General features: G+C 39.9%; 1 protein-coding gene across 1 annotated transcript in view; it reads left to right on the forward strand.

The window, feature by feature from the left end:
* THSD4 (thrombospondin type 1 domain containing 4) overlaps window positions 1-24447 on the forward strand; it is a 237679-nt gene that overhangs the window by 24418 nt on the left and 188814 nt on the right. The window contains exons 4-5 of the mRNA XM_014873971.2: window positions 11786-12201; window positions 21899-22310. Coding sequence (XP_014729457.2) covers window positions 11786-12201; window positions 21899-22310 — 828 coding nt within the window. The remainder of the gene's footprint in view (window positions 1-11785; window positions 12202-21898; window positions 22311-24447) is intronic.

The following is a 24447-nucleotide window of genomic DNA, read 5'->3' on the forward strand; positions in this document are numbered from 1 at the left end:
GTGTATTTTTTTTAAAACAATACTGTTAAAAGGAGAGAAAAGGCAAGTTTGCAGGGTTTGCTTTTTTTAACGTGCATGTGCCACTGTCTTTAGAGTAAAAAGTTATTTGGGCAATAGCCTCATAGGTATAGACTAGAAACCTGAAGCTGATTGTCAGAGCTCCAGAAGAACACAGAAGTCCTGTTAACTCCTTGTGCAGCCTATTTGTAAGACAAGTTAAATGAGGTCAGTAATGATTGGGTCTGAAACTGGCACAGTCCAGTTTGCAGCAAGCTGTCCAAGGGCTCTATTCTAATCTGCAGGACAATTTAGTATTTTTGCCTATCTTACATCTCTTCTCTTTTGTTGTGCAGTTGAGATGGTCATGCTGCTGCTCTGGTTTCAGTATTCTGTCTGATTAGACATTCTTTTGTAACACTGACAGTGGAGAGATGCTTCAGTCCAGCTTCCAAATGGCCTTAGGGGGAATAAATCTACTAACTAAAATAGAGTAACTCAGAGAAACAATTGCTTCATTCTGAGAAGCCCCGGAATTAATTTAGATAAAATCAGAGTCTTTGTTTTCAATTGAATGAGAAATGCCACGGGTCTGGAGTGTGTTCTGTACTAGTTAAAGGGACTTAGGGGCATGGTAACCACCTTAGAGACATCCCTTTTACTGAGAATAAGGCACAGGTTTCCTAGTGACAATCTCCCAGCCCCAAGGCTGGCTGTCATTCTCGGCTCTTACCCTATGGGAGAGGATTCTATTCATGCCAAACTGTGTTTAGACTGGAACTCTGTATTTATTATCCTTTTCACAAACCTTCTGCCCCACCTATAAGCTCCAGACAAGAGGGGCTGTTATTAACTCTGAAGGCCAAGTCAGACATGTTTCTGAGTGTGAGTTCTGAGCTTTCTAGCTCTGGAAGTTCTTTCTATTCTTTTCCTGCAGCAGCCCCAACATATATTTGCTGACATCTCCCATGTATTTCTGGATGGATGTCTCTGCTGTTTGGTAGGGCTCTTTCTGTGAGAGGAGGCCAGTTGTGTAGAAAGAAAAAAAGGGAGAGGAGGATGATGAGGGATTTGGTGAACAATTTTAACAGAATAGTGAGTAATGAAAGTGGTGTGTGCTGACTTTCATGTGCTCACTCACTCAAAGGGTGCAGTATGGGGAATCAAATAACTAGAGCTGAAGTCTAATGAAACATTAGACCATACCCCAGTTCTTACTGTGTATTTATTTTGCATTAAGCTCAGCCTGAGTGATGCTTGAACCTGCAGTGTTGGAGAGTGTATGGAATCTGTCTTCTGCACCCTGCATTGGGTTATTTTGCCTCTATAAACAGGGAAATAAAACCAGAAAACTGGATTTGGGTATTCGACTGAGTAATTAATTTAAATATTTCCAAATAGTCTAGATTATTTTCTTACACTAAAAGTTTTGGGAAAATCAGGTAAAACCCAGAACAATCCCCAGAGCAGTTGATGGAAATCCAGTTGTAAGTCAAGGCATCTACAGTTCAGCTGAGATGTTGTTCTTTTAGGACTCGAGTACATTTAAAAACATCACAAGATACTATTTTCTGTGTTTTGGGGCTTTTTTTTTTTTTAATCTTGGTAGTTTTTAATCTTTTAGTTCTTCTATTTTTTTAAATCCACGTTTAAAGTCACACTAGTTTCACAGGCTCACACAATGCAGAGTTTTCAACAAAAATTTGTAGTTTGCTCTTATTTGTAGGAGTTTTATTATTTGGCTTCAGTGTATTACAACTGTTTAAAGAACCACTTGGCTACTCTTGACTTAGTGACATGTTTAGGAGCTTAACATGAGGAAAGAAGTTGATCTTATTGAGCAGCAATTTTTTTGTTTGCTTTTTTTAATTTAAAAGCAAATTTTATCAACAAAATCTGGAAGAGCAGAACTCAGCAGGTGGCTTCCTCAGATGCACACACAAAAATCTGTTTCTGGCATAACAGCATGAGACTGATAGCTAGAAGAATGAGCCAAATGACTTCCATAGCATGGAAGTGCACATATTGGAATTAAGACTTGGGGAAATGACAAAACCAAATGGGAAAGCTGTGGGAAAAGTTTTGATTGGGCAATGTTTTCTGCTTTTAGACTTTATTATTTTTGAGTGAAAGTCTTGGAAGCTTGTCAGACATACAAAGTCAGAACAGGCCAATACAGACTTTCTAATTCCAGAAATACATGGCTACCTGAGTTTTATTATATAGGAGCAGCTTTTGAGCTTCTTTACTTTAATCAACACTGTCTCTGCTGTCAGAAGTGCACAAAAACTTAAAATGAAACCCATGTTTATATGTTCCTACATCTGAGTTTAGGGCACTACTCTGTTAATCCTATCTCTGGCACATGTTTGTGCAGTAATGTAAATACATGGAATGTGGTATGTTCCTTAGACAGAAATAAAAGTTCTTATGCAAAAGAATTTTATGGGTTTTTGCTGATGACAGGAGTTGCAGTGTTGGCTGGAAGTCTCTTGCAGGTTTCTTTTAATATTCTAATTTATTCCTCATGCATAGTATATAATTTCTAATATCAAGTGTGCTTTGTAAGGCCAAAATGCTCATCAATAATAGGATAAAAGGGGGAAATGTTATGTGAAACAAAATAATTGCCACTTGCCTTTTAAAATCAGCCAAGGTCTCTGCAGTTGGATAAACTGAAATCTTTCTTACTATTTGAATAATTAACTTGCTTTATCCTCACTACTGGACATATGAACAGTCCTGCTGCTGCTCCTGATGCAGTCAAGCTCTCTGTTCTCCCTCCCTGTGCTTATTTTATTGAAATTTAACCTTATCTGATAAGTGTCATACTGTGGTGAACTGAAGGTTAAACTGTAAATAGTGTTTCTCCTGGACAACCACTGAAGTCTGTATTCCCAATTTTCCAGAAGTCACTCCTGGGTGGATTTTTAACTAATCATATGTTTCTGTGTTAAGAAAGTAAGCTGTACTTATATTTATGCCTTATTCATTTTAGCAAAACTCTAATGTAAACAGTAGCAAAGTCTGTCCAAATAAAATTTCTGACATGATTATTGCTTTGTTTTAACATCTTGCTTCCGTTATGGCACTAAATAGGAATGCTGAAGCAACAGAATTGCTTTGGGTTTATGCATATCATTTTGTCACTCAGTTGTAGATGACTATTGAGCTCAATGGGTGTGCAGTGTCTTAACAAGCTAATTTTTACTGTATGGAAGCAGTGTCAGTATTTATTTTTACAAGTTTTTCATTGAGGCAGTACAATACTGTTAAATAATTTTGAGCTTCTTTGGGCTCAGTGTAGTTTCTTTCTGCTGGCTCAAAATGAAAGAAGACATAAACTTGATGTTATCTCTGTCAGACAAACAATGTTTCTAGGAAAAGCAACTATTTATCAAGTGAATGTGACTGTGACTATACTCTTTACAGAATGTCTAGATTAATGTGCTTTGGGATGTGTGTTGGGGTTTGTTGGTTTGGTATTTTTGGCTGTTTTTTCCCCTCTCTCTTGTGTTGGATTCAAATACTCTTCTGGAGGGGTCATCACTGCTAAGTCAAGAGGAATAAGGAACTGTCCTCGTTTAGGGACCACTCAGTCTCTAATCTGCTTTCATAACCTTTGGTAAAACTGAGTCTTTTTAGCTAATGACGTTGCTATTCTAATTGCAGTAATCCTTAGGAAACAGGAGATGTGATTTAGACCAGGACAAGACTTCTCCTTTAAAATTAGCCTTTTAGTACAACTAACAGCCTTTTAGAATATTTAGAACAACAGCTGAAAGAATTTTCTTGTTATCTCTGTGTTGTTACTAATTCCCTGTCCTTGATGTTGTGGATTGAAGTGGTTAGGAAATAAAATTCATCTTTGTTTGGGGAAAGGATACATTATATTATGTGAATATAGTCTTTGAAAAATAGAGGCCAATGATTTTGTTGTTTTAAACCTGCTTTATCATGGACCTCTGAACTTTTATTTTTATCTTTAGATTAAAAAATACTGACTTCCTTAAGCTCAGAGCAGGAGTTTTCCTTTTTTCTGGAAGTAAAGATGAAAAGATCAGAGTTCCAGTTGCATTCCAGTGCAGGTGAGCTTACAGGGTCATAGATAAGTTTCTCATCTTCCTGCAGAGCAGTTCTGCATGCTAGTTCTGTCCAAACTTTGGATGAGAGGAATGACAAAGATGAGAAGCTTTTTGGATTCACAGATGAGTTCTTCTGTTAGGGAATGTTGCTTGCAATTTTATGATAGCTTGTCCTCTCTGCTTTTGGAGTGATGGGTGGATGACTCACCAAGAGGTCTGGAGAGATGTTATGGCAATTACAGAATAAATAAAATGTGTATTTCTACCACATGTGGATCCCAAAGAATCTTTCTAAGAGTAGAAATAAACAGAATGGCAACAACTTTGTCACAGCCGTGGATGGCTGGCCTGGAGGAGGCCAAGGGTAGTATAAGCTTAGTGACCTAGGTCACAAATGATAATGAATGGTAAGGGAATACTTCTAAAAACAAAGAAATCTAATTTGTGATTTAGTGAGGGCCTGATTGCTATCATCCTTACTGTAAATGAGAAGCAGTCCTACCATGGAGAAGGAATGGTTGTATAGAAGTGGTAGAAGTGAGATCAGGAGTGAGCTGTCTGTTACTTGAAAGCATTCAATGGTCTCACAGAAGAGTGGAGAATAACCTCTTCCTTAAAACACTCATCTCCCAGAGTGCAATGGAGGTGGTCTTGGTGTGAAAAAACTAGCCAAAGTTGGGGGAAGCTTCAAGCTTTGTTGGCACAAAAACTGTTCTGAACTTTTTTCAGAGCTGTTTACTTTCTAGACTATCCAAATAATGTTAAGGTTTCTTCAGATGTGGTCAGAGTTGGTTGAAGGGGCAGTTAAGCTGTCCAGGCACTGTAACTCCCTTCAGTGATTTGTGAATACAAAGGTCTTCTATTTCCAGGCTTTTTAGCCCTTTAATCTTCACAGGCACAGATGTTCAGATTTTATACAAAGAACGGAAACACAAATCGTTTAAGCTGGTAATATTTACACTTACCACATACTGTAAAATTCAAATGGTTTACTACTTCTCTGATTAAAGGCTTCCAAAATGCACTGAAGGATTAAAATAGCTGAGCACATGAACCAGGCAGACATGTACACATTGTGTCATGATGTTTTGTTTGGCCTCTGCTATGTGTTTCTGCTAGCCTTGAGAGAAGTTATCTGCAGGTTGTTGTTGTTTTGTTTTTTGGGGTTTTTTGGGGGGGGGGCGGGCTTGGTAGATTATTTTTTATCAAACCACCATTGTCCCACATGTTTCTTATAAGAGGGATAAAAAATACAGTTGTTTCAAATGAACATATATAAAATGGACTGTAAAGCTTTGCTGCTGGGAAATTGTCATAGCTATATAGGTAAGGACTTTATTCTTCCAGCATTAGCTCAGCTGATTTCCAATATTCCTTTAAGATGCTTGGATTGGTGAAAGAATTAAAGGGGTTCCATAGATGTGTTTACAACACTGGCAGGGAAATACAATAATGTTACACTTGAACTGATTCTAAAACTAAACTATAATTTCCTGAGTTCATTCAAAATTCAGCATGCTCTGTCCTGAGCTGCACTTCAGGTCCCATTTCTGGGAGTCTGACTGGTTTTGTTTTCACACTCTTGAAATTTTAAAAAGTGAAGTCCAGCTCTTACTTTGTGGCTTGATCATTGATCAATTATATTCATGAAAGGTGAATGGTCATGAAGGATAGAGTGTTCATCTCATCCCAAGTATGACATATGCATTTTAAAGAGAATCAATATACTATTTTACTGGTATTTTGAATCCTCAGTCAGCCTGAGCCTGGCTGTGGTAAAAGCTGCATGCATATCCTTTGTGACAGGCTGGGCCCTAGTGAAATTTTTAATTAGTCAGAACTGTAAGATAAAGAAAGTGCAACCCTGGAGTAATGGAATAAATAAGGAGTCATGTTTTCCAAGTGCTTGATACTCCTTTAGTAACAGTGGGGACACTTTGGTGTCATAGTGTGGATTACCATGTGTGGGGTGAGGAGGACCATGGAAGAGACAATTAACAAACACCTAAAGCCTGAAGGGTATTGGGGAATATGAACAGAATTTACAGGGGCTCTTTGCTCTGGGAAGCACAGGACAAAGAGATTAGTAGCAGCTGAAAGTAAGACATGCTGGCTTCTGTTAATTCCACTTTGCATCCAATTTATGAATATGGATTAACTCAGTGAATACCACTGGTAGCATTTTTCTGAGCAGGTGATAAAATGTTCTTCTGGATACAATTTCTTTGCCTTTGGGTGAAAGTAATACCACAAAGCTTTGAGAAACATACATTTATGCCTGTTATATCCCTTTCAGATGTATATTTAGGAATACGATGTAGTTAATTTGTTCGTGAGTCCATTTCCATTCTGGGCATTTACCCAGAAAAAAGAATTACTGGATAATATGTTAAAAATTAAATCTGTGAAATCTAATAACATTATTGTATCTAAACTGAAATGGTAAGAAATACCAGAAATGTCTGACTTGCTTTAGATATCTCCAGGTTTAAAGCTTGCCCTTGCCTTGTATCCCTTTTCAGTTTTGAATTTGGATTGCTATAGCATGCTTAGTATGTGCAGAATACTTAGTAACATTGGCTGAGGCTGTAGCAGGTTAACGAGGTAGCTGGCTAAAAGGTATATACTGTCACCAAGCATTATAATCATTATTACTGTGAAATTCCATCATTAATTCATATTTGGAGTATGGTATGCAGCACTGCACACCCGTGTAAGAATGTAGGAGTGGAAAAGGTGCTGAGAATGAGGAATTCCTTAGAGAAAGAAACTAAACAGATTAGGACTGCTGAATTTCAGAAAGAGATCCTGGAACTGGATTGTGTTAGCAATTGCAAATCAGACATCATAGTATGGTGAAGGAGAATACAGAATGATCATTCTTCATTTATCACAAAGGAAAATTTGGGAGACATAGTGAAATGGTCAGGCTGCATGTATGACCAGAGCAAAGAGAAGTACTTTTTCAAAGTGAAATGTACAATCTTTTGGAAGCCAAGATTAAAAATATGCTAAAAAATTTATTAATTGTATTCATAGAGAATAAGTCCAGTACTGGGCATGAAAAACAATTGCAATATGGTGTTTAGCTGAATTACTGATAAGCTGTAAGCAGAAGGTCCCTGGATATCTCTGAATATGTCCTGGTTCTTACATTGTTTCCTAAAGTTTTGCTTCTTCTGCTCAGTCAGAAACACAGTACTGAGTTAAATGGGCCTCTGATATAAGCATTTCCCTCCCTACTTCTCTGAACAGTACATTTGTATTTAAGCTGTAGTTTAAGAGGATGAAATGTCCTACAGTATTTTAAATTAGCATTTGTCAGATCAGTACAGTGTTGTCTGCCATTGTCTTCCTGCATAAGTTACATTTTAAATAGTTGTGGCTTTCAGTTCAAGTGATGTTTCCTCTTCAGGGACATTCTTGCATGGTACAGTTTCAACAACTGCTGCTGAAATCCTGAGATGTGGATCTTATTTCTAAATTCTGACAGAGGCAGTACTAGAAAGTGGCATTGAATTTCTATACCTTGTATACTCCTACTTTTTGCTGACTTTTTGACTCAGTATCAGAGTGATTAGTGAATTATATGAATTAAAGATAAACTATTTTTCTATTTAAAATGCCTGCTGGTAGTATGTTTAATTCCATATGATTTTAGGAAAAAAACCCCAACAAACTCTTTTAGAATAAAACCTGTATGTAGTGCAGCTCCTATGTACAAAAGTGACAAAATACAAGAAAACTGGGGAAAAAGAACAGAAAGGGATGCAGGGTACTGATGGGTAAAGGAAGGGATGACCCTGAAACTACCCTTCTGAAAATCCAGCCCCAATTCCATTTGCCACTCACTGGTCAAAAGGTGGCAGATTGGAAGATATTTGGTATGCAACAGTCATTATGAAGAAAATTTCTCATTTAAGGACTCTTTGATAGCAGATTAATAGGAGTTGGTGCAGTTGTAGAGATTGCAAGCACTTGCACACCTGAAAACTTGCCTTACTTTTCTTCACATTAATTATTGTACAGCTGCACGTAGTGAATGGTATTGTGTTCACTTCCAAGCCTTGGCTTGCAAAATAACTGAAAAATGTGTAGGAAAGAAAGAAAGGGGGAAATTAAAGGGGATAAGAAATTGAGTTTGTAGAGCAAAATATTTGGTTTGGATTAACTTGCAGTAGATAAAAATATTTTTGGTGGTGCATTTTTAGTTAGAATGAGTCTAGGTCACCTAGAGAAGGAATCAGTTATGAACTAGGGAAAGTAGATTAAATGGGTTGGTTGATCTCTCTTTTTTTACAGGCTATGTGATTCTCTTAAAGAAATTACTCTCATTATTTAATTTGGCAAGAAAAGTCCAGTATGCACTGCACTTATTGCTCAGTGTGGGCTCAGACTCTTCCTTTCAGAAAGTGTGCTTTTAATGGGTAGTCCTTAAAGCAAGAGAAGGAGGGACCTAATGTCAGGGATCTCTGAGTGTGTGGTTTGTCTGAGATGTTCTGAAATACTTCAGCTGAATCCTGTAGCTAACTGTAATTTCTTGGCTGTGTCACAGAGCTGTGGCAGAATTTCTTCTTGGCTACTAAGTTACCTGGAAATCACAGGATCAAAGGAGGGGAACTGCTCTGTGGGTGCTGTAATTCTGCTCCTCTGCCCTGAGGAAAGGTTTTGCCTGGCAGAGCTTTAGGATTGGTCTCAGTGCTGCCGGGACCTCCTCAGGCAATTTGTTCCCAGGCTTTGTTTGCCTTCTCTCTAAGTACTTTTCCTTCTTTAATTTAGATCACCTTTGATTAAATTTAAATCCGAATGGTTATTAATGTGTTGGCTATAAACAAGAACAGTTTGCTGCAAAAAGAAAAGCAACAGCTCTTTGTATTTATTTATGTTAACTGTTTGGAAGTGTCATTGTCCCCTCTGTTTTTCATTCTTTAAATTAAGCAGCTTCAGTGTATCCAGTCTTTCATAGTAGAATTCACTGAGTAGATTATGCCATCAATCATATCATCTCCTCTAAAGATTCATCTGTAGCCCATATCTTACTCAAAGTAAAAAACAGTAAGAAAAGTAAGAAAACAAAAGTTTGTAAAGTGATTTGCTACTGAAAATATCCATTTCAAAATTTTGTTATCTTACAGCTTAGTAGCATTGATGAATTTGTCTATCAGTATAAGACATTATAATGTTACTTTTATTTAGGTTTTATATTTATGTTCTTCCTTAACTAGATGAATTAAACCTTCTTGTGCTGTGTTGACAACTATGAAGATTAGGGGGTGTGAAATTACTTTACATTGCCTTCAGTCATATGAAGTATCATTTTATCTGAACAAATTCTTGCTGCAATGAAGTTTGATAGTTGGAAGGTTCTCCCTGTAGCAGGTTGACACTTTTCACTATTCAGTTTCTTTTTCTGCACAATGGTACATTTCTTATGTTAGTGAGAACTTGAATTGCTGGTAGGTTATAGTTTTTAGTTGTTGCCTGCATGAGTGTCTTTGGCATTTAAAAAAAGCAGGTGTACTGAACCATTGTAGAAATGATTAAGAAGTAGTCCAAACAAGTGAAACCCGTCTGATAACAAAGGACTGTTAGTTTTACAGTAAGTAAATTTTACTGCAGACTGAGTTCAGACCAGAAGAGTGTCTCTGTGTGTAGTCATTACCATTTTATATCTGAGGTGGAGCACATTAATGCACAGTGCAAGTATAGGCAGTGAATATTCATTGGAAAAATCACAAACTGAAGAATAGCTTACTTAGTTGGTCAAAGTGTGAGCCAGTGGTGTTCTGTTATTGGATATGAAAGCAAATGTAGCAGCCAGAAAGACCTTACTGCATGCTCTAAGGTTGACATTATGTGGTATTAGGTTGTACAGGCTATTGGATTTTAAAGGCTGATGCCAAATGGGGTACGCACAGGAAAAAAGACATTAAATACAGAGACATCTGCTCCTGTTTTCAAATAACATGTGAGAAATGGGTAACATCACACTAATGCAGATGCTTTTTATTAATCAGAAGTTTTAATTAAATGCAGTTTTTTCTGTGGTTAGTGATGAAAGCATGAGAGCAACCTCAGAGGGGGGAAATGTTTCAGAAGATGTAGATCACAACCAACTATTACACAGCAGCACCACAAACCCTGCTCTGGCTTGGCTTGTATTGTAGTGCTGCATCCAAGCCGTGTTTACAAACCACGTTCAGCCCAGCCTGCCATGTCTGCAGGCAGCTGATGAGCAATGTGTGCTCCCTGGCAGGCTGGGCCACAGCTCAGTGACCACGGCCCGTGGTGACTGTGATGAGAGATTCAGTGTGGAGATGGTAATCTTTTGCTATTATACAATAATGTTTGAGGGAAAATTATTAATGGAAGTTATGGGTTTAGGTTCTCATGCTGTGAAGGGGGGAGAAGTGACAGACAGACAAGGCTGGGCTTTCCAAAGCTCATTTAGAGGTAGCTGCACTAGAACAGTTCTGGAGAGGTATGGCAAACGTGTTTGTGGACAGTGCCTTTTCCTGTCTCCCAGCTGAATTGATGTGTGTGCTTGTTGGTACACAGCTTGTTCAGAGTATTAATAAACTACTTAAAGGATGCTCATTTTAAAGAATCTGCATATTAATAATTGTGAGAATCAGATATTGCTTTAGAAACTTGTGATTCAACTAGTTGGTCAAGAGAAGCAAGAGAAAAACTGCAAGTTTGAGTACTTTGCTCAGTCCTAAACACTGAGAAATCCTGACTATATCTAGGTCCAAAAATGGCTAAACCTTGGGGAGACCACAGGGAGATGGGGAAGGCTGATTGTAACTTCCTGGCTGTGCTGATACCTTTCCAATCACAGGTTAGGATGTTTAAAATATTTGGGTTGAGGGGTTAACTCTTCTTATGAAGATACCCTGTCCTTCCTAATCCTTCCTAGCTTCCTTCATGAGAAGGATCCAAGGATCCTCTCCCGTTGGGGTTCTTTCTCTCACTCTCCTTGTGTTGCTCAATGGTGAGTATGGACTAAGTGGCACTGAACACCACAGATCAACAATTGTCCTGTCTTTTACTGAGTTTGATGGGAATTTCTGTGAATGCAGTGGTAAGGTGGGGACTGGGGCAAGAGTGGTAATATAAGAGTTAACTATAACAGCATTTTTGGTTGGTTGGAAATCAACCTGTCCTCTTACATTATTGCCTTTGTAAAAAGTTCCACATTAGATGGGAGTTCCTGAAATATTATTGCAACCATCAGCATTCTCCATTGTTGAAGCGTCAAGAGTACAGCAGAGCAGTTAGTGTGAACCCAATTTCATTACCAAAAATGACCTTATTTCCTGCTTTTGGTAATATTATAACACATTTCCAGGCTTTGCATCATGCAATTTTTCCATGGCTGAGAACAAAGAAAATCCATTTCTACCCAGATAGTCCAAAAAATAACCCAACCCAAGAAACCAACCAACCAACCAAAAAACCACCACAAAACCCCCCAAACCCAGAACGACCAGCCCCAAACTTTTTGTTTGAATGGTTGATGGCTGTAGGGGATCACCTTCTATACTGGCAGTCCTTTGACAGGCAGAGAATAACAAGTCATTTCCTATGTCATTCCATTTCTCTTGTGACTGCGGAGCGAATGGCTCAACACCGAGGTACTCGCGGTCTCCTCTTCCTCCAGTGCAAATTCTGATTCCTAAGTGTGTGTGTTGTGTCTGCAGGTTCCGCAGAGGATAGAAGAGCAAGGCGATGCAGCCGAGGACAGCAGCGCCGGCGTGCCCGGGCTGTGGGGCAGCTGGGGCCCCTGGTCCGCCTGCTCGCGGAGCTGCAGCGGGGGGGTGATGGAGCAGACGCGGCCCTGCCTCCCCGCCTATTACCGGGAGCGCGGCTACCGCCGGCCCGGCCGCCACTTCCCGGCCTCGGAGCGGGCTCTGCCCCACCACAGCGCCCACTTCGAGGACCCGCTGTCCGCCTACCCCGGCCACGTCATCTCTGCCATCCGCACGTCCGTGCCGCTGCACAGGAGCGAGGAGCAGCCGTGGGCCGGGCCGCGGAACAGCAGCCAGGGCGGGCGGGCGGCGCTCAGGGGCAGCCGGCACTCGCAGGGCCCGCGGCACAGCGCCAAGCAGGACAAGAGGTACGGGCCCGCCACAGCTGCTCCCCGGCAACGGCAGCACCTCAGAGCGCCGCCTTTCACTCCTAGGGACACTGACTGCTACAAGGCTTCCCTCCCTTCACTACGTACATGGTGCCCAGGGACAGATAGAATTATTCTACAATTGTGCTAAGCAGATTATCTCTCTCTTCCCTTTAAGATTGGTGTTGTGATTTATTGAGAGATTTTTCCTTTTCTGCTGCACTCTAAGTTGACATTTCCATTAAATATATAGACATATATTTAAATATATAGATATTTTTATATATAGATATATATTTAAATATATAGATAGATACATATAAATATATAACAAATAACTGTTCTATAATTGTATTCTTAACTTCATCAGCCAGTCTCATATTAATTGGTTGAAAAAAATTAACTTTTTTCATAAAGGATGGTCAACCATCTGTTAACTTTATTTCTACTCAAGGCTTTAGTTTTATTTTGTATTTCTATTTATTGCCTTTTATTTTTCTCTTTTTTCTTTTTTTCTTCCTACCACCTCTTTTAGCAAAATTTCCTATTTGAAGAAAATATTTTAAAAATGTAGTTGTTTAATACATAGAATATTTAAAACGCTATATATGTTTTTATTAATGTCATAGTAACAGTCTTTAAGGCTGGGCGGAGCTGTGCTGTTACGAGTAATTCCAACTATTTTTCCTACTTCTGGAGAAACATTTCTTTATCCACTTTGATAGTAATATATCAGGGTTTTTTTAAATACATGTGTGAAAGGAAAATAGATGTATTTCATGTATTTCCAGTTTGGAGACTGAGCAGAACAGGCATGGAGATCTGCTGGGATGGAGCGCTCCTTAAATAAATGTCTGTTCTCCCTCTTTCCTCTCAGGATGGATTCCAGCAGCTCTCTGGTTCTTTCCCTCTCAGCTCTCTTCTGGGAGATGCATGAAGAGAAGTTTTTTGGGGCAGCTGAGAAAAACTCAAACCAAACAAAACAGAAAACAGCTCAGTCCCCCCCACCCCTCACCATAACCAAAGAAACCTTCCTTTGCATCTTCATCTTTAAGATTCCTAGTGAAGCAGTCAATTGTCATTCCCTTTTTAAAGATATTTTGCTGTCCTTAACAACGTAAGAAAGAATATTACCTTGAGGCAGTATTCCAGCCTGACTGGAATAGGACAGTAGAACTCTGTTGCTGCTGATAAAGACATTCTCAACCCTCTGTCCATATAAAAGAGTACTTGAAAATAGAATTAACCTGTTGAACTCCTGCCTGTCTCAGTGAAGCATGAATTTGAAAAATTGGGACCAGCTGTTCAGATGTTGTTCTTCTCTGGTGTTGCCAATTTCCTTTGTCACTGCTTTGTCTTTCTGTCAAACCCATGCAAATGATAGCCTAGGCTGCTGAATATAAAATCAGTGTGGCACTGATGGTCTTACAGAAGCTCAGGGAGTGCCAGAGACAGGATTAGTAGTGCTAACGTGAGTACATTGAGGCAAAAGTCATGTTTTGTTTTTTCTGTTTTCCTATTTAATAGTTTGCTATAATGCAGTTCTGGGCTGTGCAGTGTGACAGCCCCAGGTTGTGGTGCGTGGCTGGGTTGTTGCTGGCACTGGGAGCCTGGCCTTGAGCTGGCAGCACGAAGTCACCCTCAGGCTCTTTGCTCTGTCTCCAAGGGAATCCCCACTGGCCTGGCTCTGCAGCAGCCCTGCTGCCCCTGCTGGGCTCCCATCCCTGTGGGCTGTCCCTTGCTGCTCTGGTGGCCTCTGCAGGCCAGCACAGGCTGGAATGGTTTGGAACAATCACTGCAGGATTGGCTGGGGCAGGAGACCATGGTGAGCAGAAAATGATACTGACTGTGTGCAGAACTGAAGCTGTTATTTCCTGAGAAATGCCTTGCTATATGAAATATTAAAATGCTCACTTTCCTGTATGATGGAGGCATTTGCTTTTGAAAATTCTTGTGCTTTCCTAAGCACAGTATAAGCTTTTGTACCACAGTTGATTTTCCACCCCCACACACTCTGCCCCTTGGCTAAAGACTGGTTTCAAGGTCAGTGTTTTAATCTTACTTGCATAATAAGTTATTTCCATCTTGTGTTAGGAGATCCCTGGTGGTTTTAAAGCCTGTTGTGTTGCATAACTTTCAGATTCCTTGGTGGTGACTGTAAAAACAGAATGAGAACAAAAAATGTTATTTGAAAATGTAATTATTTGAATGACAAAACTAATAGTTTTCCTTGATTTACAAACTCCAGAGTAAAAACTTTCTTTACAAAGGAGATTACTGTTCCTATCAGGTATATGGAAAATGGATTTCAGAATGTGAGTTACTCTACATACGATTTTTATACTGTAGAACTGTGTTTAGTGTTCACTAAAAGGATGATATTAGAAATTCATGCCAGGCTGTTAAATAACACTTGTGTTGTCACAATTTGTACAGTCAGTGGAAACTTTTTGGGGTATTTCTATTTACTGTACTGGACTTTATATAAAAGCTGTAATTTTAGCAGACTTCCATAAAACAATAAGAGAGGAATGGACATCTGTGACTGAGATAAGCTCACATTGATACCATGGTAGAATGAAATTGGATGGCTTCCAAGGCAAAGAGTTTTGACAGCAATAGCAGTCCTATACAGCAGCCCAGTGTGTTTGTATCATTTACCAGCAAGTGGAAAAGTTCCCTCCCTGCTTCCAAGCTGCTGACAAAGAGCTGATTAGGGTTTTTTTAGCAAAATCCAAAATAGAATTTGTATATCATAAAATCTGCTATACCTAGTCTTTGAAGAGGGTATTCACATTTTCAGCCTTTGAAACTTAGTTTAGTTAGGCATTAGGAGCCAGGACTGCATGAGAAGTTAAGGGAGGGTGAGGTTTGAGGTACCTACAATTAAAAGCCTGGTTTAAAAAATTTCAGGGCTCCCCTGTTTAACTCAGTGCAGTAATAAGAGTTCTTGCATGATTGAAATGTATTAATTACAATCAGTCCCTGGAGTGAGTATAAGAGAAAGCTGATTGTTCTCTGTCTGGGTTGTCCATTGGCAGAGGCAGAGCTCTCCCCAGCTCTGAAGAGCTGAGTTCCCTGTAGCAGGGACTTGGTTTGTTACTTTTCACCTAGACAATGGACCACACCACACACTAGGAACAAACAGGAAAGAGGAGATAGTGAAAAAATATTCAAGTATTCAGACATCTTTATTGAGAAGCACATACAGAAAGTGATAAAGGCATGCAGAAAGATAACATACTTCAAGAGAGAAAACATCTTGAAAGGAAAACATATTAATGGACTAGGTTTTAGTACTTCTTAAATGCTGCATTTCCAGTTCTCTATTTTGGTGATTTTGGTTCAATTTTTCACTGATGTACTGAGTGTAGGATGTTTACAGCTGCCTCCTCCACTTTCTCTTCATATAGACTTTGGTGGTGGAGCAGCAAACCTCAATGTCCACTTGTGTGAGCATGATACATATTTTGTATCTGGGGTCATAGAAAGAAAAAAACTAGAATTATCACCAGAATAATGACATAACTAAAGCATCCTTGCATAAATAGTGCAAGTTAAAGAAGTATGTTAATAAGGAAAGGGCTTCCCTAAAACATTTCTTATATATTTGGAAGAGGAGTGAGAGGAAAAATTTGCACTGAGGAAATAATCCAAAAATCATTGATTTCTCACATGGCTCTAGCTCTGGGTCTTTATTCTGCTGCCAGCAGCTGACGTGCAGGTCTGCTGTGCTGCTCTGTACCCTGTATAGGGTCAGTTTGCATTTCTAGGCCTTTGAGCAATGGAAAGGAAGAGTGCATCATTTAATGTCAAACCAGAATTTCCTTTCTGAAAGTATTTCTTTTGCCACCTCTCACAGCTGCTTTGATTAGGCAAATGTAGGTCACTCTGTTGGCAGGTCTACAGTTAACTTTTAAAAGGACAATTCTGTTGTTATTTCCTTAACCAGTAGCCATATGTTGTGATGCAATTTCTGTGACCTGTTCCTAGAGGTGGAAAAATGTGTGATTGCTGGACCTTCAGGTTCAAGAAGGTAATATTTTCTCAAGTTGTGAGGCTTTATATTTATTGGCATGAGTGCTTGCTTTTCTTAGCATCTGGAACAAAACCCATGTCAAGTACTTAGGCACCCCTCCTTTCATTATTTCTCTCACAGAACGAAAATGTGATGGATTTTACCCCAAGCCCACTATGGTTATAAATGCTTATTGTGGGTTGGTGTATGTACAGAAGGAAGATAGAGAAGGATTGGTTGCCTTTCTAAGGATAAATCTTCCAGGAACATCTAAGAGCAGCAATGGTAATCAAAGAATTCATTTTGGTAGCACTTGAGGGATTTAAAGCCATGTGAGGAAAATGTTTATTTTCCTTCTGAATAAAGTTCCAGACAGGATCTAATAGCAGTAATGATCAAATGAGGTATTTCTTCACAAAATGAGGGGCTAGCTGGCACAGCTGAGGCCTCAGGTTGACTTTTTGCTGTCACACCTCTCATCTGGCATGTAATCTCATTACATGCTCTAGGACTCACTTATTGTAACCAAACCAGTATCAGTTTTTATTACGCTACTGCATACCAGAAATAGCCCCCTAACACAATACTATAATAATTATAATAATATAATAATTGCAAACCACCTGAGCTTTCTTATTCTTACTGCTGAACATTTCAACCCTTCCTGAGCTGGGCTCACTGAAGGAGGGGAAGTGAGAACACTGCTGCTGTTTAGTCAGGTTCCATTGAACTGCTGCCCCATCAGTGAGGGCTAGAGACAACCAAACCTCCCGTGTCATTTGTAAGGCATCTCAGCAGAGTTAGGAGGTTACTTGCATTGAATTGCTGCTGGTTTCCCTGCCAACTGCATGGTTGCATTATTCAGTCATATCTTAAAGAAGAAGCTAAGAATTGCCTGGGATCAGAGGTGTGACTGAAAAAGAGGATTGAAGTATTTGGGTTTGAATTTTGGAATCCTATCTCAGTGTTGAAAGTCACATAAATGAGGTTATACAGCACTTGCTGAGAGATCAGTAAAAGCAAATATACTAAGTTATTGTACTGGGCATACTGCAGCTACGCTAAACTGGGGTATCGAGGGTGATCTCTGAGGCTGGAAAATTTCATTTAAGGTAGTCCACATCCCATTAATTAAATCTGTTCCCAAGAGACCGTTTATTTAGTTACCTTATTCATTAATTTTACTGTCTCAGAAGAATGTAAATATCTTTTCCCCCTAATGTGTTACAGAAATGAGAGTGTTTGTGGTGTTATGTGGTATAATCCATTTTTCTTCAGAAGAAACACTTTTTAAACACCGTTGGTTACTCTGAATTCTAGCAGTTGAATTTTTTAGGACAAATATGCTCACAATAATTTTAATACTCTTATGTATGTGTGATACCTGGGGAGCAGTGCATAATCACAAATCATGGTGTGGTTACCAAAGTTACTATGAATATCAAAAAGGCAGTTATTTCCCTTGCTTTGGTTAATGCAAATACCAATCAGTGAGATGCAGTGCCAGCCTGCCCTGATGAACCGCCCTGCAGTGTGCTGGTGAAGGGAGCAGGGTGCTGCAGTGGGGCAGAAGTTGGTGCTGGTGGCCCTGCTTTGCAGTGTGTGATGCTCTCTCATTTCACAGAGGTATCTGCTCCCTGCTGTAAGGCCAGTTTCTAGATGAGTGAGCAGACAGGCATGCATTTTGTAATATAAAACACTCAAAGGGCTCCTTTCTTTCATTCATGTTTGTGATTTTCTCAGATTGATTTAGAGCTGGTGAAAAGTGAGTAGGTGGAATGCAGAGCAGCACAGGCTGTGGTTCAGTGGGGAGGCAGGGCATGGTGGCTGTTGTTGGGAATCAGCCTGATTGGTGGGAGCTCTCCTTGAGTAGGTAGAAACCTGTTTCCACATCCACTATATCAGCCACTTTTGTTAAAAATGATTGCTGTCAAAGAATCTGCAAAAATACTGTGAGGTAAACTCACTAACAGTTATGAACAGTATAAGACAGTTTATTTTGTGACTTAAGGGGGAAAAAATTTATGGTGGAATCTTTTTAAAGTACACCTTGTTAACTGTGTACCTAATAATATATAAAGCATGAAAGAAAATTAAAAGCAGTAGCAGGGCTGGAAAGTAAATGATTGACTTGGACAATTGTAGGCCAGTCACAGCTTTGAATTATGGAGGAAATACCACAGATTAAAATGCATGTCTGAAATTATTTTAAGAATATTATCTAGGAGTAATAAAAAAAAAGTATATTAAAAAATGTATGCCCATAGCAATCCTGTTAACAGAAACTTAGGGAATTAGGACCAGTTTTTTTCTGATTTGACACTTTGTGTCTCTAAGGACTTTTCCTTCTGCCTTTTTTTTCCCTTAATTGCATTTTAAATACTGGAGTAATATTTCAATAGCTTAACTGCTGACAGGAATAGCTAATAAGTCATTATCACTTCTTCAGAAAAAGAATCAAGGTAACTCTCTGCTAAACTGTGAGTAGATGAGTAGTATCCTTTAAAACCTGTCAGTTAATTACAGTATTGTAGTGCTGCAAAACACATAATTTGCTATGACCTCAAGTATTAGGTTAAATATTGGTATACTTATCCACGGGAATAGATTTAATTAAGTTAGAATGTATGTAATTGATTCAGTTATAGAGGATTTTGCCTACTAAAAGGCAGTTCTGTTAAAACCATGATGAGTAGAAGGACTTAAATTTAAGCCAAAGAGCTTTGATAGGGATCTAAGGGGACTCAGCTCCTTTAGAACTAATTTTCTAGCCAAAATCAAAGAACAGCAGTTTTGGAGCATTTTTTGAACTGGAAATGAATAACAGCAATGCCAAAGCACAAATCTGTATAATTTAAAAGACTTTTGCAGTGGTAAATAATGTAGAATTTTTTTTGGGAAATGAAGCTATAAATCTAATTTCTAACCTGTCTTCTGTCTTTTCTTCTACTTTCTTCTTGCACATAAAACCTCTGTTTCTGCTGATAGATCAGTGTTAAGTTCAGTTTGAGTAGGTGCTAGCTCTGGGTTGGTTGCTGTGCTGATAGGGCACAAGCACAGCCAGAAACACTTCAGAAAATAGATTATAGGCAGCTGTGAATTCCCAAGTGAGGAGAACTGGCAGGAGCCTGGAGAATGCCAGGCCCTGGCCACCCAGAAGAGCAGCCTCAGGCTCACTGAGGACAGGGGTGGTAGAGGACTTGAATGTTCATTCCAGGACAGGACTCCTGGTAAGGGAAGCCTTTGAAGATTTTGAAAAAAAGCTTCAAGCTTGACCAAACTTTACACAAAATTAAAAGGAAGGTCTAGGTATTGTTTTTATTCCATCTGAGGCTCTGTGGTGAGATTCTGTTGTCTTTATTTAGTGTGGTTGTTGTGACTGGGAATACAGGGAAGAAAACCATCTCCCTCTGCTTGTGGAATTACTTTTGCCAATAGACAAGAGAAAATATTGGGGGGAAAAAAAAATGTAATTCCTATGCAGTGTTTTTCTCCTTATCTCTGGTGAAACTGGTGGCTGCAGGTTACCTTTCCAAAACATTACATTATTTCTTCAGAAACAGTGAAAGGTTGTGAATTGAAAATGTGAGGAATCAGAAGTTTCATTGGGTTCATTCTAAGGAAACTTTCCAGCAGTTGTACATTGTACAAGTCTTCCTTGTTGTCATAAATGAATGGTTTTGCTAATGTTCACCCTTGCAGTTTTTCATTTACAAGAGAAGTACTTTGATACTAGGAGATAAGATAAATGAAATGCTGAAAAGCTCATGGAAATACATTCTTTATTCTGCCTGACATCAGAAGAGAAAGAAAACGAGTTTTGCTTCAGCTGGAAGTGAGCCAAGGAACCTCCATTTAGAGGCAGTGGGAGAAATGTAAGGAGAGAGGAAGTGATGGAAAAAGTAAAAAATGAAAAAGGTATGTTGGAGAGAGGCTGTGTAAAGAGCACTTAAGAGAAGAGGTGGAGGCCCAGGAAATTTGTAATCTTACCTGTGTATCTTAAAGACACTGTATATCCTTAGTTCAAAGAAGTTTCTATTGGATATAAATAACCAGCCCACCAGCTCTGAAAGTGCTTCAGTCTTGAAGACCACTTGAGGTTCAAAGCACTGTTCTTAGCATAAAGTCTGTGAGGCACGATAATGCATTGATTTGCCAAGGCACACGTTTGTTTATGGCTAAAATTAGAAAAAGCTACGACAACCAAATTCCTTTTTGACACTGCAAATGTGCTAAGAGGGGCCAGTTCCTACTATTCACAGGTGACATATTCTCAGCATGAGAGAAATTGCTAAAAGTTAGAACAGTAAGAATGCTACATCATCATCATGATCATCCTCATCGTCATGATCATGATCGTCATCATCATCTTTGCTACAACCCTTACATTAGTAGCACAAAACCCGATTTTCTTGTCTTGGCAAATGTTTTTTGTTTTTTTTTAAATAACGAATATATTTAGGTTGGCTTAAGTTTAAAGGAATCCATCATTTTTTGTTATCAAAGTGCGGAAGAGATTTGTCTAAGCAATCAAAGAGGTGTATGTGTTTATGTGAATTATAGCCAAAGAAAGGAGATTGATCTATTGTGTTCATCTCAAGAAGATGCATAACAGTTGTTCAATGCAGATCTGACAGAGATGTCTGCTGGCTGTGGTCTGACATGAATTATGTAATGCTTTTCTATGTACATTTTTCTGTTAGGCAGTCATTTACCTTTAGATGGTAACACTGTTCTTGATGACATTTTTTCCCCCTTTTTGTTCCAGCTGGCTGCAAATATTGTTGAATACTTGCTTTCCTCTTATTCTCTCTTGCTCTTCTTCAGCCTAGGGAGCTAAAGAAAAACTAATGCTGTGTAATCTCATTCTCATTTATGTCTGGCTAAGTAGGCACAAGGCTTAGGGGTTCTCTTTCTTTCCTCTCCTCTACACTTATGAGAAGCTTTTCTTTCCCTCCCTTAGTACCAAAAACCATAGTACTCCGTGCTGTACCTACCAAAACCTGCCTCAACAGTGACTGTCATGGTCTCAGAGCAGATTAACAGGGATAAACAGTTCAAGAGTGCTGGTGGCTTATCTGCCAGGGCAAATCAGCACCCTCGTTCACACATCTTGAGCCAGGAAGATTGATTAAAAGCCCCACGTGGCCATAAGGCTGGTATGGGAGGGAAATTATATTCAGGGTTCCCAGCTAACAAGAGTCCTGGGAGAATGTAAGACTTGTGAAGAAAACAAACCCAAATTAAAACAAACCCAAAGAAAGGCCCCTTTGATCTGGTGGCTGTCTGACATCTGTACCACTCCTGTTTCTAGAAAATAAGTATGTCAATTTATAATCTTTGGTTTTCACTGGAGTTCAGGTCTGTTTTGCATCGATATAAAATCATAAATGTATTTTTTGTGCAGAAAAAAATTTATTTTTCTTTAATGGTGTCTCCTCTCCTGAGCTGCAAATGTCACCCAGAAGAGCTGTATTCACTCCTTGCTGGGAACTGGAAGAAATGTTTTTTGCCAGCTTACTCATCAGACTGCAGTGTTAGGGTGAAGGCCTTCTTGGATTCCTAATACATCAAGCTAGACTACATCTTCTTGATATTTATTACAAGTCATGTAAATATCTAACTGCTCCTTTGCTTATGGATTCAGTAACTGTTTTCTCTCTCTTTCTCTGTTTTTAGAAGCAGAAGCAGAACTCCTATTGGTCCAGGAAAGTATGGATATGGAAAAGTGCCCTACATTTTACCTTTACAGACTGACACTGGTCAGCAGCCTCAGAAGCTGCGGAGGCAGCGACAGTCATCAAGGAGCCAACTGTTCCCCCAGAGCCCGGGTCTCCTGAGCTCCTACAGCCAGGCAGCTGCTCCTTCCCTGCAGCATGGCAGTCTGTACCAAGAGCCAGGTGGGCCTCAGACAGGACACCAAGGCCTGGGACCCTCGGTTTATCAGTCACCTTCATTCCCTGTGTCTCAGAGTCTGTTCCATGGTGGTGACTCCAACCCTCAGGCCCTGCAGGGGCAGCCCCAGCCCCAGAGGGCTGCAGCCATCGTGTGCATTGGTGCCTACAAGCAATATAAACTCTGCAACACAAATGTAAGTCTGCTTTTCCTGTGTTTCATGTGCTAGACAGCTATTGGTTTTCCCTAGTATGCAAAATGTTCACCTAATCATCAAGTTAAGTTGATATTTTTAAAATTAATTTAATGATTATTTTTGTGAACTTATTTTAGAGTGTCCTAAGGCATTCTGAAAGTAGATCTGTAATATTACAGTTACCTAATATTGTACCTTCAAGGGCTTTAAGCAGTCACTTCATCTACCAATATGTACAGTTCTAATTTGATGAAACCTGGGAACATGAAGGAATTTGAGATAAGGATAGTAATTGAGAGAGGTAGTGGGACAAACATGGGCTGAACAATGTCAGAGAATGCAATAATGATGGAAAATTTTAGTTGTAATTGTGGTGAAGGGACAAGGGAATGAATTTAGTGTAAATTTTCCACTTTCATTCTGTGTTGTGATGTTATTTTGATTTTTGTGTGATGAATGTGGATTTTAACGATAATTCTTAAGTATGTGATTCACAGTGGCAAGGAGTGGAGTGTATTGGGTTTGCATAGACAGGTTTTGGTAGAGGGGAGGGGTGGGGGGATTGCAGGTATGGCTTCCACGAGAAGCTGCCAGAAGCTTCCCCCACGTCTAACAGGGAATCCAGTGGCAGCTGGCTCCAGGATGGACCCACAGCTGGCCAAGGCCAAGCCATCAGAGATGGCAGTACCATCCCTGTGATACCATACTTCAGAAGGAAAAAGCCATTGTACAGGTGTGATGCAGCCAGAGCAGAGCAGAGTGAGACTGTGTGAGAGGAGCAGCCCTGCAGAGGCCGAGGGCACTGCAGAACGAGGGGCAGGAGGGGCTCCAGGCACTGGAGCTCAGGTTCCTCTGCAGCCCATGGGGAGCCCTGGTGCAGCAGCCCACGGAGGGCACTGGAGCAGGGGGATGCTCTGAGGAGGCTGACACCCCAGGAAAGGCCCATGCTGGAGCAGGGGGATGCTCTGAGGAGGCTGACACCCCAGGAAAGGCCCATGCTGGAGCAGGTTTGATGGCAAGACTTGTGACCCTGTGGGGACCCACACTGCAGCAGTTAATGGAGAACTGTAGCCCATGGGGTGCACTCATATTGGAGGAGTTTGTGCAGAACTGTGTCTCATGGGAGGGACCCTGTGCTGCAGCAGAAACAGCTTGTGTTGAGCTGACCATAACCTCCATTTTGTCTCCCTACGCCACTGAGGGAAGGAGGTGGAGCTGGTAAAGAAGGGAAGGTAGGGGAAGGTGGTTTTAAGATTTGTTGTACTTCACATTGTCATGCTCTGATTTTGAGTGATAATAAATTCAGTCAATTTCCCCAAGTCAGGTTTGTTCTGCCCATGACAGTAATTGCTGAGCAATCTCTCCTGATCCTTATCTCAACCCCATTAATCCTTTGTTATATTTTCTCTTCCCTGTTCAGTTGTGTAGGAGAGTGATAGTGGCTTTAGTGGGTTTCTGTCACCCAGCCAGGTCACCAACAAGCCAGTCACTAACAAGCTTAATGTTTTTCCATGAAAGAAATCGAAAAATGGAGTTTGGATAGGCCATGTTATGAAGGCTGTCTACTTCTCAGTCCCATAAGGTGAGGTTATCCTTTTGTGAGTGCTAATCATGTTCTAAACAGCATTAGGAGACAGCCCTCAGTAGCCTGGGTCACTCCAGTGTCTTTTCATGGTGCTCTGTGCATTCTGTGACAGATGCTACTTTTACCAGCATTCAGTTCTCTGTGCTTTGATTTGAACTTCCTAATTTATTGGAGTGAAAATCTGTTCTGTGTTAATTTTTAAATAAAACTTAATCTGTTATTATTTGGTTCAAAAATGTTTCGCTGGGTGTAGCTCAATGCTCCAGGCAGTCTCCCATTGTATGTGGGAGGCAAGTGAGGTTTTGTTCTTTGTCCCCATTAGTGCTTTTCATCCTGCTAAAATTGCTAATTTCTGCTTGTGCCCTTCTAGTATTTCCCAAAGTATGTCTTCCTGATACGTTTTTCTTATTTGTCCTGCTAGTCCAACTTCATGTTGCAAACATTAAGAAACCTGTATTTGGATATTAAAAGCAGAATGTTCTGCTCAGGAGAAGTCTGGATAAATTGACATGACAGGCCATATTTTTTTGGATGGGTGAACATCTGATTCTT

This window comes from Sturnus vulgaris, chromosome 13, assembly GCF_052056855.1.
Source record: "Sturnus vulgaris isolate bStuVul1 chromosome 13, bStuVul1.hap1, whole genome shotgun sequence".
Classification (NCBI taxonomy): domain Eukaryota; kingdom Metazoa; phylum Chordata; class Aves; order Passeriformes; family Sturnidae; genus Sturnus; species Sturnus vulgaris.